Below are 14,426 nucleotides of genomic sequence, written 5' to 3' on the forward strand. Positions count from 1 at the left end.
AGGTGGCTTAACTTTGTGGATAAGTAAAATTTTAGGATCCAGTTCTGCTTTACTTGTATCACAGATTCTTAATTCATGTTCATAAAAATACTGAGTAGGAGGTTAAAAGGCTTAACTTTCTATTGGATTCAGAAAGATTGGTATTGTCATTTAATTACTGATTTTTCATATTTATTGACATCTGTTGCAAAAAGTGCATTGAATAATAAAAGTAGACTGGAAAGTGAGCTTTTGGAAATAAATAAATTTTAATTCAGAACTCACCTACTTTGGATGACATGAAGAATTGATTTAAGGAGGGCGAGTTAGAAATCTGTTCTATTAACATATGAGAACTGATGATTGTTTGACAAGAATTATGGCAAGAGAGTGATGGATGGAGGTGTGTTTCAAGATTATTTTGGAAATCAAAAGATGTGATTTGGTAATGGATTGGCAATGGGGGGTGAGGGAAAATAAACCAAGGATGATGCCAAGATTTTTGATTTGAGTAACTGGGTAGATGATAATTCTACTTCCTGAGATATGGAAGACTGGTTGGGATACGTGAAGGGTAGAAATTAAGAGTTTAGCATTGGATATATTAGGTTTGAGATGCCTGTGAGGTATCCAAATGACAATGTAAAATATGCAGCTAGATATTTACTCTGGAGCTCAAAGGAGAAGCCTATGTTAGAGATATAAATTTAAGACTGGTCTGGTCAGCATTTGGAACTATGGGAATGGATAATATCAAGAGAAAAATTATAGGGACAGCATTGAGGACAGGGCTGAGTGGCAAGGAATTTCAGTATTTAGGAGTCTTATATATGAGGGAGAGCTGGCCTAAGAAGGAACAGCTAGTGAGATGTGGGAAGTCCAGGAGAGCATGGAACCATAAAAGCTAAGAAAGAGGTAAAAATAAAGGCATTTTCAGAGATTTAATGGTTTAGAAAATTTACCTTTTTAAGGTAACTTCTTTTTCAGGAAATTACCTAAGGACATATAAATAAAATAAGATTATAACCCAGAAAGAGAAAGATACATATTTTAAGAAATAGCAAAACTAACCTAGGGGTTCAGTGAAAGTGACTCCAGAAAGACAGCCATGTAGCAGGCCCAAAAAGTATTCACTCTAAACTAAAGCAGGAAAGTCAGTATCTTTTGTGAAGAATGTAGTGTAAAAGAATGGAGTAGATTGCTCATAGATGATTTAGCAAGAAGTGGGAGGAAATTATCAATGGATGTGATACATAAGGCCAATAAAAGGCCAAATGATTATGAGAAACCCTAGAAAAACCAAATGCATGGGAGCATGTTGTGATCCAAATGTGAAGCTGGCTAAAATGTGAGCGTGAACAAAAATTATCAATTTGACTATGATGGAATAATTCATAAGGTGTATAAATATATTATGCAAAATTACACGGCTGACCCTAGAAGAAATGAAAATAATAAATTAACTGGAAATTGGAGAGTGAGCTAAGTATTTGAAAACAGGAGTCAATCAAAAATGTCTAGAGCCGAAAATGACTAAAGTAACCAGCAAAAAAATTAAGAATGGAAATGACTGTGCATGGTTGCTAGAGGGAAGTGGAGCCAGAGGTCAGAAAGTATGAGACAGAAAGGCTTTTTCTTTTCTTTTTTTTTTTTAATAAGTCTGTACTGATTTTTTTTATCATGTATGTTGTTAATTTCATGGGGGAAAAGGTAATGGAAGATAGGATAGAATTTACACAGTACACCGCTGTAATTTAATTAGAAATTGCTAGAAGAGAAGCTGTGAGATCAAGAGTTTTGTCCTCTCCCTCCCTCCTTCTTTTCCTTTCTTCTTAATTAAAAATGAGAAACACTACAGCATGTTTATTTGTTGAGGGTGATATTCTAGTGTAGCAGTGGTTTTCAAAGTTTGGTCCCCAGACTTGGTAGAAATGCACATTCTTGGGCCCTATTCCAGATTTGCTGATTCAGAAATTTTTGGGGTAGAGTCCACAGTCTGTGTTTTGACAAATCCTGTAAGTGCTTCATATGTTTACTAATGTTTGAGAACCACTGCAGTAGAGTGTCATGGAATAAATTGTAAATTCCATGTTGTAAATTTCACTAATTCTGTATATTTTCTCAAATATCCAACTTAAAATCTTTTTCTTTGTTCACCTAGGTCAGATGCTGAAACAAAAAGGGCTTTGGAAGAATTGACTGAAAAACTTAATGAAGCCCAGAAAAAAGAAGTGGTGAGAACTCTTTATTTATAAAAAGTTTTATTTCATATGTAGATAGTGGGAGGGTGACTGGGTTGGTTATAGTCACAGTAAAGTTTAGTAGAGTTTAACCTTTTGGATGGTATATGCCATTTTGTCTAAAAATACGTTTTTGTAGCTCTTATATAAAATGTTCATGAATTTTAGGCATTTAAGTTTGGAATATCACAGTAGCAGTATATTAGATGTAGAACTAACATTGGCTTTAATTTTTGTGGTTTATTATGGATAGTTAAAAGATAATTTAAATTTCATTGGCTCAGTGATTCTTCTTTTTATTAAATGATATTTGAGAAATGCAGAATGGTTTTTGTAGCGACTGTGCCGCACTCTCCATTAAGTATTTTCAGGTCATCTTGCATAAGTGTGTAATCACAATTGCTACAAAGACCTCCTTGGCTTTCTGGTTTTGTTTGATATGGTGCCAGTGGAAAATACCCCTAATTCCCAAGTTTTATTATCTCATACAGATTGTTGACACTCATTTTTCAGTGATTTATTTGTATCAAATCATTATCCTTGGTGGAATTAAGGTAAAAAATAAAGTACATATAGGTGTCCATTTCTTAGTATCATCAGTTGTGTTTTTTAGGAGAAAAATATCAATAGGAAGTATCACAAAACTATTACAAATTTGTCAAGTTCAGGAGCGATGTGTATTTATTCATTTCCCATAACACCTTTTGTTTTTTCAAGATAAGGAGAGTTAGCAGGATTTTTTTTTGAGATGTTTTATTCAAATTGAAAGTTTCCTAGAAAAAATGGTTTTTCTCCAGTTGTCACTTGTGTTCACAATTCCTTACATTGATATTTTGAGTTCATTTTGAAGTTTGAATTTATTGCCTGCATGTGCTAAGAGATGGGTATGATTTATTTATTTATTTATTTTTTGAGACAGAGTCTCGCTTTGTTGCCCTGGCTAGAGTGAGTGCCGTGGCGTCAGCCTAGCTCACAGCAACCTCAAACTCCTGGGCTTAAGCAATCCAACTGCCTCAGCCTCCCGAGTAGCTGGGACTACAGGCATGCGCCACCATGCCCAGCTAATTTTTTCTATATAGATTTTTAGCTGTCCAAATCATTTCTTTGTATTTTTAGTAGAGAGGAGGTCTCACTCTAGGTCAGGCTGGTCTTGAACTCCTGACCTCCTCGGCCTCCCAGAGTGCTAGGATTACAGGCGTGAGCGGGTATGATCTATGTTTATAGAGGTCAATTCATTATTGCTCTTCTTGCAGTGAAACTTGACCTTTTCAAAAATATGAATAAACACCTAGGCACATAAAAGTATATTTCTTCTGTGTTTTTGGTGCTAATTTCTTTGTGAAGAGCCACAGAAAGGTGAAGATACAATGCCTGTCTTCTGTTGCAGTAGACAAAATCTTTGCAGTCAGTGTGCGATGATGTGGCATCTAATGTGTTATCAGGATATGGGATACTTCTTTTTTTACAAAAAGTCCTAGATTTTTTTCAGGCATACCAAGGGCACCTTGAACTTGAACCGATCTAAAATATCTAAAACATCACGTCCTTCAAATAAAGGTCTTTCTAGATTATCAGATTGGTACATTCCTTAGTTAATTGCAGTGGTTTGTTTACACAGCAAGGAATCTGCGCCATTGTCTGAGTTATATATTTTCTAAACAGGAACTGAATGTAAACATTTAAGAATGTAGCTCTTAGTTCCTCTTTAACTTACCAAAATGATATTCTGGCTCTTCTCGTAAATTCTATTTAAAAACATTTTTTTTGCCATCCCTAAGATCCTAAATTCTCATAAATTCTAGAGTGTAACCTTCACTTGAAAGGGGAAACTGATAAAGTGTTGTCGTCTTTTTCTACTGGAATAGATAATTGATAGCCTAGGGCATTATGATGTCTGAGAATATATACATTTGCTTTTTTTCATGGACTAGAGCCAGTAGCAATCTTGGATTACTTTATTATTTGTTGAGAAATTTAAAAGTTAAACTTCAGTTGCAGGTTTCAAGTATTTCTTGTTCACCTTTACTGCTAGTGTACAGCCCTTCAGGATTCCAGTCCAAAGGCCAAGGGGGTGATGAATCAGGGACTCTTTACTTGGAAGACTCTCAAGTTCATGTTTTTCCCATTTAACTTCATAAATCTCTTAGAAACTCTGTTTAAGCTACGTTTTCTGAAGTGAGCTGATATTTCAAGTGAAAAGTAGTCCTAAAGTTGGACTGGTCCCTCTGGTTTCTTTCTTTTCCTGAATCTTGTTCTCAAGTTTTCTTACTGCTTCTCAACTTTCCAATGTTTTAAAACACATTTTTATTGAAAATATTTTTTCTAGCTTTTTTAGTTATTTTCATCTGAATTTTCTAGTCTGTCATTTTTAGAAGTGAAATTCTGTGAATCTTTTATATATATTAGATTCCATTTCTATGTTTTCTATTTCTAACGCACAAGATTTTACCAAGTTTTTCACCTGTTGCATGAGGCTTCTTTCACTTGCTATGTAGATATACAACTTTGAGCATGCCTGCAAGAGGACTTTGATTTACATTCAGATACCCTTAATATTCTGCTGAAGTCCTTGTAGACATGAGTGGGCCAGGTATCCAGTTGTACCATTGTGCTGTTTTTTGAAACTGTCAGATAGTTGGGATGGTTTGAATTTGGGGTTTGATAAGATTAATTTGGATTGTTCACATTACATTTGGTAAGTTTCTCCTTTCATCATGTGACAAGAGACCCCATAATAAACATAGTTATCATCTCATTTTTCCATCTCATTTATTTGCCTCTTTCACATGGCAAATAAAACAAGTAGGTATTATATATATATTCTAGAATTTTTCCGTGTGTTTAAAATGCAGCCACTAAGTAAAAAGTTAGCAGTTGGCTGAATTCAAAGAAATCCCAAACTTTTTCATGTCATCATTGCTATGCATCAGGAATTACTCCACATCACATAAAGCTATGATTGTACAACTGGATGTCACACCTCACTGGTGTTCAGCTCATTATTGTAATTGGTATATACAGCTTTCCAGTTTACCCAACTGTCCAGTGTCCCCAGCTCATTAGGACATAGCCTTTTGTATTGTCTAAACTCTGAAAATTGTACTCACCTAATTGTGCACTCAGTTGAATTGTTCACGTGCCAGTTCCTCACATCAAGTTGTGATGTTACAGCTTGTTTTGTGCTTTCTGTAATTTGCTGTCAAAGTAAGGTTGTCTCATAACTGCACAGAGGGCATCTCAGACCTCACATTGGTGTGTGTAGCCCTAATTAAGAAACAATTGTCTCATGCAAAACTTTAATATTGTTGAATTTTATATATATAAGGTCTTTTGAAGGCCATGTGATATTTGCTTCCAGTTTGTACAAGGCTTAATATAGATTTTGTGATTCATTTATTCCAATTGAAGTCAACATTTACATTTTATAACTGGTTGACATATTGTGTTGTATTTGTCAATTCATGATAGCTTGCTGCCAGAGAAAATGCAGTTTCATTATTTGAGTGTTAAGCTTCTCAGAGGCTGCAGCTGTTTCCCCCCTTCAGATTTAAGTTTAAAGTAAAATTACCAAAGTGATGCACATTCACTGTGGAAAAGTTTTAAATATTGTACAGATATATAAAGCGAAAATAAATGACTGGCCCTATCTCCCACCAATTTCACTTTCTACTGGTAAGCGCTGTTAATCACATTTATTATATATTATTCTGAGGCAAAAATTGTTTATCATGCATTTCTCAGTAACTAAAATATATCTTAAAAGTTTATGGAACACATTTTTCCTTGAGAGAAAAAAAAGTATTGGTTGCCGTCACACATGCCAGAATCTGATTTGTTAATCCTTTGTGAATCATAGATTTTTTTGGTTCATTTCAAATTGTCTGTTGGAAGGGAGTAGTTATTGTTTATAGCATGGTGTTATGGCATATATTTTCTGTTAATGCTTAATTGTGGTGCCAAACAATTGATGTTGCATACGACTCATTACCATAGGGGAAATTTCATTTCATTAGTTGCCTAGATTTTACCCAGTTGAATGTGATATGAGTGCATATTGTGTTTGATTATTGTGTTTGATTATTTATGGAGAAAAAAGTCAATTTTATTTTAGTTTTCCATTGGAGGGTCACTATTAAAAATAAAAATATAAGTATGAATTCAGCTGTTTTTGGAAGGGTTAATCATTAATAGTATTGTAAGAATTCTGTCAACACTGCATTTAGGATAACACGGTTTTTGCACAGATTACAACAGCAGGGTGTATAACAAATATTTATTTAAAGGAATTTTAAACCATCAGGTATTTTTAAAGATCTCAAGAATCAACACATTGAAAAGTTAGAATATAATCCATTAAATAGAATGCTTTTCTTTTCTTTAACTTCTTTTCATTAAATACTGACCTTAAAAGCCATTCTAATTTTTATTCTTGTTATTTTGATATTTTTATAACTAAATCCTTCACTCAAATAAGGTCCCTCATCACCAGGACCTTTCTTGACTCTTTGTCAAACACAGAATTGGTGGCAAAATATTTCTTATAACAGGGCTGTATTTATTGCTTCTCTTATATGAGTGCAAAGTGTCTTGTATTCATGTATCTTCTTGCACCAAACATAGACATTGTCAAATAATATACATTTTATTTAGTGAGTCACACATATATTGATATACATGAGATGTGTTTGAATTGCACAGCTTTTAGTAATGAAAATTTTGTGTCAGAGAGAAAAATTCTTTCATGTTTATTTTAGAGAGTCCCAGTTAAACATTTTTGAGTTTGACTTTAGTTTTTGATCTTTTACAGCTCATTTATTTTTAGTAGATCACAGTAGAAAAGATTGACAAGCTAATATAAAGCCCTTCTAATTATTTACTGCACCTAAACATAAATACCTGATAAGGCAGGTCATGCACATGGATAATAAAAATGAAAAAGAACTAATTAGATAGAATAGTTTATCATTAATTGGGTAATAAATGCAACATTTGGCAAAATTGGTATTTTCCTTCTAACTCACCAGAGGGCACTCTTTTCTAGTTTATTACTTTTAATTCTGTTCTGTTGAATTATTGTACTTTAAAAAATTCAAGGTCATTATTGGGATTCAGGTGTGGATTATTTGGAGACTAATGATTATTTTCTTTTGTAACTTTCAGTTAATTTTTTCAGCTGTTTTATAAGTGTCATTAGCGCTCTATGAACAAGCCCATATTAAATGCTTTGAGCAGTAGTATATATGGTGTAAACTATCTCCTCAATTTAATCTCTTTTTTGCTTACAAGCTCTATAATGTCATGGTTTCTCTTTATTGATATTTAGATTTCAGATCGGGTGGAGCAGCGGCTTCAGGAAATAGAAAGAGAGATGCGCACAGAAAGAAAGGTGGTAGAAAGACGTCAGGATCAACTGGGACTTATGTCCTTGCAGCTGCAGGAGGTTTGTGAGAAATACTTTCTTGGGATGTACATGTTGAATTTGGATAGTTATTTAGCCATGTTAAAGTGGTTATAATTATTTGGTTGTTACATGTGACAGTATAATTCATATGAGAAGTATAGCATATTGGTTATAGGTCAGTGTACAGAATTAGACCTATCTGGTTTCATACTTTGTATCTGTGTGACCTTGGGCAAATTCCTTAACTTCTCTAGGCAAGTTTCCTCTGTGGAAAATGGCAATAATAATACCACCTACCTAATCAGATTAGTGAGAGGATAAATGAGTTAATGCCAGTAAGGCTCTTAACATAGTGTCTGGCATGTACTCAAAAAACATTTACTGAAAGTGTACTCTGGTTAATTTTTCTGGGCATGGACCAGATGTTGGATAATCAGCTTCCAGGGGTCATCAAACTATGGGCTACAGATTGAATCTGGCCCACTGTCTGTTTTATGTAAATAAAGTTTTATTGGAGCATGGATACTCTTATTCATTTACATATTGTCTGTGAGTGCTTATGTGACACAATGGCAGGGTTAAGTAGTTGTGAAAGTGACTATGTGGCCCACAAGGCTCAAAATATTGACAGTCTGGCTCTTTACAGAAAAAAGTTTGCCAACTCCTGAATTAGATTATCATCAAACCAATTCAAAACAGAGAATGGTTACCTTTTAGGTATTTTTTTATTTTGAAATTTCAGACTTATGATAAAATTGAAAATTAGAACACAGGATTTCTATATAACCTGCACCTAGATTCCCTCATTAGTCATATTTTATCAGACCTTATCATTTTTTCTGTACCCATCCATATATATGTATTTTTTATGAAATTTTTTTGAGTAAGTTGCAGACATGATGTAAGTACTTTTACATCTAAATAATGTGGTGTAATCAGAGCACAATGACCAAGATCAGGAAGTTAACATCAATATAATACTTTCATCTTATTCAAATTTTGCTACAGTCTTGTCCTTCTGGTTCAAGGTAAAAATGTAGGTTCACACATAGCATTTAGTTTAGATTAAAAATTGTTTTAATCTAAAACAATTTTTCAGTCATCATGAATGATGACTTTTTAGGGTGCTAGCAGTTATTTGGTGGAATGGCTTTCATTTTGGATTTGTTACTGTTTCCTCATGACTAGATTCAGGTTAGGGACTTTTGGCAGGAAACCCAGATAATTGGTATTGCATCCTCCCCGTAGTATCATATCAGGAGTCAGGTTATGTCACTTTATTACAACACTGGTAAAAACTGAACACTTGGTTATAGTGTAACCGACCAGGCTTCTCCACTGTAAAGTTAATATTATTCCTTTCTAATTCCTTATTTCATGGGGAGACTTTTTGAGACTTGAAAATACCCTGTTTCTATCATATTTTCACCCACTAATTTTAGCATCTATTGTTGATTCTTACCTGAAATAATTATTAATATAAATGGTGGCAAATAGTACTTTTTTTTTAATTCCTTCATTCTTTATATATTTATCCTACTGTAAGGAAGAACTTCTCATTGTGTTGACTCATGGATTCTTATTTTATTACATTGGCTATATTTCATTACTACTATTTAGAAAATTCATTTGTTGGAATTCCCTTTAAATGTTTCTTAGATCTAAACTTATAAGAAAACCAAAAGATTAAAATCACCTAAATGCACATTGGGGAATGATACCAACTGGATATCAGACTGAGGCGGGGGGTGGGGGGAGGGGATGGGTGTATGCCTACATGATGAGTGCGTTGCGCACCGTCTGGGAAATGGTCATGCTTGAAGGTGCTGACTCGGGGAGGTGGGGGTGGGGGGAGGGGATGGAGGTATGACTACATGGTGAGTGCCAGGCGCACTGTCTGGGGAATGGACAAGCTTGAGGCTCTGACTCAGGGGGATAGGCGGGACATGGGCAATATATATAACCTGAGGTTTTGTACCCCCATAATAAGCTGAAATAAAAAAAAAATCAAATGGAAAAATTTTTTTCATTTATGAACTAATTTCTCTAAAAGTTCTAAAAATATACTTATATATGCTTATAGATCACTAACCTTTCTTAATTGACAGTTTTTTTTTAAGTATTAGGAGATTATCGCTAATTGAAATTAGGAACAAAAATTGCAACCCTGAAATTTAATGTAAGCTGATGGAAAAATCTGCTTTTGTTTTCTAAAATTCCATTTTCTTCCATTTCACAAAAGAAGGCATACTCTTGTTGGTTGGTAATTACTTTGAAGAGGATACTTTGTTGAATAATTAGATACAGCATGTGGGTAGCCTTTTTTTTAACCTTGATTTTTATACATTTGTTCTCAAAGCAAATTACATCTGGTGAGCATAAGAATAGTACTGAAGAGACAATTGTTCTTTTTTGCAAGAGAAAATTAGAGAAATTTTCCATACTTATTTTCTTCTCTCTTTGCAGAATGCACGAAATTACAAAGAAAGAGGGAAGGGAAGATTGCTTCCCACCCCTATTCTTGAGAAACCAGAGCCTGAGTATTTGCATTGTAATTGTCAATTTGACTAAAAGCTTGAGCTGTGATTTGGAATTCCATCTCTGACAATACAATAGAGGATCACTATTGATAAGAAATATTTAATTTCATTTTTTGTCACTTTAATATAAGCAGTGACCTATACGTTTTTAAAAGGTGGTTTTGGATTATAAACAGTGCAGTGGAAATTGGTAAAGATTAGTCTAGGCTCATGTATTTTCCTGCTCCCAAGTTAGATGGCTTAGACTGTCTGGAAAGGTCATGTTTAAGGAGAGAAAACACTTTGCTTTCTTTTTGATATTAAAAAAACTCATGGAAATTCCCATACAGTATGGTAATAGTAATTTGTGTATTTTGTTTCTGTCTGTGGTGAGAAATTGAATCCATAGGTGACTAAGTGGGCCTGGACTTTTAGCCACTGTGCTCTTTTGCCTCCTTAAAATGTATATTTCATTGTTAATAAAAATTATGACATTTAAAAGTTAAGATATTAGGAGTATTCATTAAAAATTCCGAGATGTCAGAGATTTCTAGATATGATGGCATATTTCAGGGAGGCAATCTGTGGTTTTGGCTAAAACCTGCTGCTTTTTAGTGATCTAATAGATCCTTAGGTCCTCAGAACTTTATCTGTTCCCATTTAATGAAAACCACACTGTTAATTGTTGGAAGTTGGTTAAGGGAAAGCCACTATGCTTTTCTTATTTAGTGTTTTTAAGGAATTGTTCACTCTTTTCTATTCCTTTTCTCCTGATTTGAGGAAAAGAGCCATGCACGCTCTGGAATCCACTTTCTTTTTTGAGCCTCAACTATTCATGTACTATTGAAGTCACATGAATGCCAGATTTTCTTAACTTGGTAAGGACTTTTACTGTCCTTCAGATCTCATATGTTGCATTTTAAACAAGCTTCTTTTGGTATCTCAATAGAGATCTCTTCTTTAAGAGAGATGACTTTTATATTGGTTGTACAATAATCTTTTCATGTTTCTTTTTAAAATTTCAAGTGGTTGTTCTAGTACTTTGAACTGTTACTAGTCACATTCAGATATTGTTAAGCCTATAACCATTACCCTTTCCTGCATAAACAATAAAGTGTGTGCTTAACATTAAGGGTACATTATCATACTGCAAACTTCTTTTGATCAAATGTTTGCTAGTTACTTAAGTTTGGTTAAATTTAGTGGAGTAGGGGTGGGCATGATCGGTGCTAGAGTTGGGAAAGAGGTGTTTTGACTGGAAGCACACAATGAAAACTTTTTTTTTTGCAGGTCCAATATTTACATAAAATCCTATATAAAATTTCTTACTTCTGGCTATGCATCTTGGAAATTCCTGACAAGTTTTTTTACTAGCTGTTTCATGTAAATTAAAGGTTATTTCTTTATCTTCAGTTGAATTAGTTAAAATGAAAAAGATAAGATAAATGCTGGGCATGTATTTGTATGTGTTTTTCAGAGCATTTCATAACATATTCAATTGCTATTTCCTCTTTCATCCCTATCAAGAATATCCATGCTTACATATGACCTAGGCTGCTTCAGGTGCCTTAAAATTTAAAGGTGCTTAATGGAAACGTCTGTGGGACACGTGAGGGGAAAGACTCTTAGTAGAAGAAACTAAGTGAGGAATTGTTAAATGTTTAAGATTGGGAGCTCAGATCAGTGGCTTTCAGTCTGTGGTCCAATGGAAACAAAATAAGGCCTCATGAAGAAAAACTGCAGTACTTGATAGATTTTGTCAACATTTTTCTTCATCTTTTGGCATCTTTACCAATTGTGAAAGACCTAATGAAGTAATTATTCATTCCTGCCCAGAAATATAATTGTGGCTTCAGAGATGCTGAGTATTATAGATACTTTATATAAGAAAAGCTTTGGGTGCTGTTTATGAATATATTTAGTTTGGACTCATTAAGGGAAAAGCTTCCATGAAGCCAAGGGTGTTTTTCTAGTGTCTTCTTGATAGCTTTAGCGTCTCCCTTGAGACTTCCATGATACTTTGAATATCCCAGAGCAGAGAAGAGCCTAGTCAGGCAGATACTCTAACCTGACTTCATTAACCCCGCTTCCCACAATTCCTTTTGAGACTCCCCTACTTTGTGTGGAGACATGGAGGCCTTTCTAAGGCTAGTAGATTTTGGCCTCATTTTTACTTACCTTTCCAAGGCTGAATTGCAATACTTTTGTTTGGCCATTTATAATACTTCCTTTCTCTCATTTCCATAGCTAATGCCCTCTTTTTTGTAGTATCCCTCACATTTTAACATATACTTATTTCATGTACAAGGTTCTCTTTCCCCATGATATTTTGGGTGCCTTTTATATGAATGCCCATTAAATCACCCTCACATTGATCATCCCAACAGCCTCCCTAAGCTTTGAGAAAGACCGTTAGAATTTACAAGTAAATGAGACCTTAAAACTAAAATACAATCCTATGGAAAGCAGGAGGGGAAAGCTCAGAGGATGCACCTTATTTTCCTGAGCTCTAGAATTCAGTCATTTCTTAGGACTGGGTGACCTTCATGGTATTTGGTAGGCAGAGAATAACACAGGCAGACTGAGAGAGAGCCCTCGGACTACTAAGCGCCTGAAAGCACTGAGTATCACAACAGGACAATCACACATGTACTACTTTGTAGGAAAACATGTGTAGCAAGGGAGAATTCTAAAACTTCCTCTCTAGTGTTTGGTCTTTTTGGGGTAAAGCCGTGTCTATACTATAAATCTGGGTCTTACTTTGAGCTACACATTTTATTCTTTTAAGAAAGTCTAATCCCATTGACTGTTTTTTCACCTTTTGCAAAGGTGGCCTTTTCTCCCTCACATTCCAGTTTCTGGTAATACGTATTATTATACTTGAAAGTTTTATCCCAGTCTCTTAATGTTAGCTACTATTTCTTGATATGTTGTCTCTTTTAATTAAATTTTGAGCATTTTACATGTCTAGCATATGCACGTAGGACTTACTAAATATTTGTTGAATGCATTAAGTAGTGACTATATTAATACATCATTTTGATCGTATGTTTACCTAGTTTACTAGGTTCTGTTTCTCACATAGTTCTTTTAAGATTTTTATTATTATTTGGTTTACAAATGTTTAAATAACTAAATGTAATCATATGAAATATGCAGATATTCTCTTATTTTTTTTCCTATTTACGTGGCTCATTTTTTCTCCCTCTGTTCCCCTCTGTTCTTATCATGAACCACTCCCCCTAACCCCTAAAAAAAAAAAAAAAAAGAAACCAGTGTTAATAACCTGGAATATATCTCTAAATTTTTCTTTGTGCTTTTAATTATCCTGGACAGACGTATAGAGACTATATACATCGTTGCATGTATAGAGATTTTTAAAATATGTATTCGTTTTAATAAAATAGGATCACATTATACATATATTTCAACATCTTTTTCCTTTTGGAAATACTTTCTGGAAATTCCTCCTACTAGTTGATGTGGTTCCAACTTAATCTTTTATTACTATGGATAGATCTTTTATTATAATAGATGTCACCAGATTATTTTTCCAGAAAGTTCTAAAACTTCACATTTCTGCCAGTAATGGTTGAGGTTTTCCCCACATTCCTACCGTTAGTAGTGGTTATAATTCTTTTAAATTTTTGCCAGGCTGATGAGTATGAAGTGTTAACTCATTTTTTTTTTTTTTTTTTTGAGACAGAGTCTCTGTTGCCCAGGCTAGAGTGCCATGGCGTCAGCCTAGCTCACAGCAACCTCAAACTCCTGGACTCAAGCAATCCTCCTGCCTCAGACTCCCGCATAGCTGGGACTACAGGCATGTGCCACTATGACCGGCTAATTTTTCTATATATATTTTTAGCTGTCCATATAATTTCTTTTCTATTTTTAGTAGAGACGAGGTCTTGCGCCTGCTCAGGCTGGTCTTGAACTCCTAGTGATTTAAGCATCTTTTCATGTGTTTTTTGTCAGTTTGCATTTGTGCTTGTATAGATCACTTGTTTATAACTTTTGCATATTTTAAAATATTTGGGTTTTCCTCCCAGGAATTTATTTTTTTGTTGGAGAGAGGAAGGAATCCAAGTTATTTTTTATATGTCTAATCAGTTACCACAACATTATTTTTGAATAATTGGTCTTTCCACTCTAAGTTCCACTTTTGTTGTATATCTAGTTATACCTGTAATATCTGTTTGCTTTCTATATGCTTCACTATTGATCTGTTTGTCTATCCCTGTACTGATATCATTTTGTCTTAACTATTATAGCTTTTATTATCTTTTG

The 14,426-nt window shown here is 34.2% G+C and overlaps 1 protein-coding gene across 4 annotated transcripts in view; it reads left to right on the top strand.

The window, feature by feature from the left end:
• CEP128 (centrosomal protein 128) overlaps positions 1 to 14,426 on the top strand; it is a 338,052-nt gene that overhangs the window by 42,255 nt on the left and 281,371 nt on the right. For all 4 annotated transcript variants that reach the window (XM_045562464.1, XM_045562473.1, XM_045562480.1 and 1 more), the window contains 2 exons: positions 2,141 to 2,213; positions 7,543 to 7,659. In XM_045562464.1, the coding sequence (XP_045418420.1) occupies positions 2,141 to 2,213; positions 7,543 to 7,659 (190 nt within the window). The remainder of the gene's footprint in view (positions 1 to 2,140; positions 2,214 to 7,542; positions 7,660 to 14,426) is intronic.

Source organism: Lemur catta, chromosome 1 (assembly GCF_020740605.2).
Source record: "Lemur catta isolate mLemCat1 chromosome 1, mLemCat1.pri, whole genome shotgun sequence".
NCBI lineage: Eukaryota > Metazoa > Chordata > Mammalia > Primates > Lemuridae > Lemur > Lemur catta.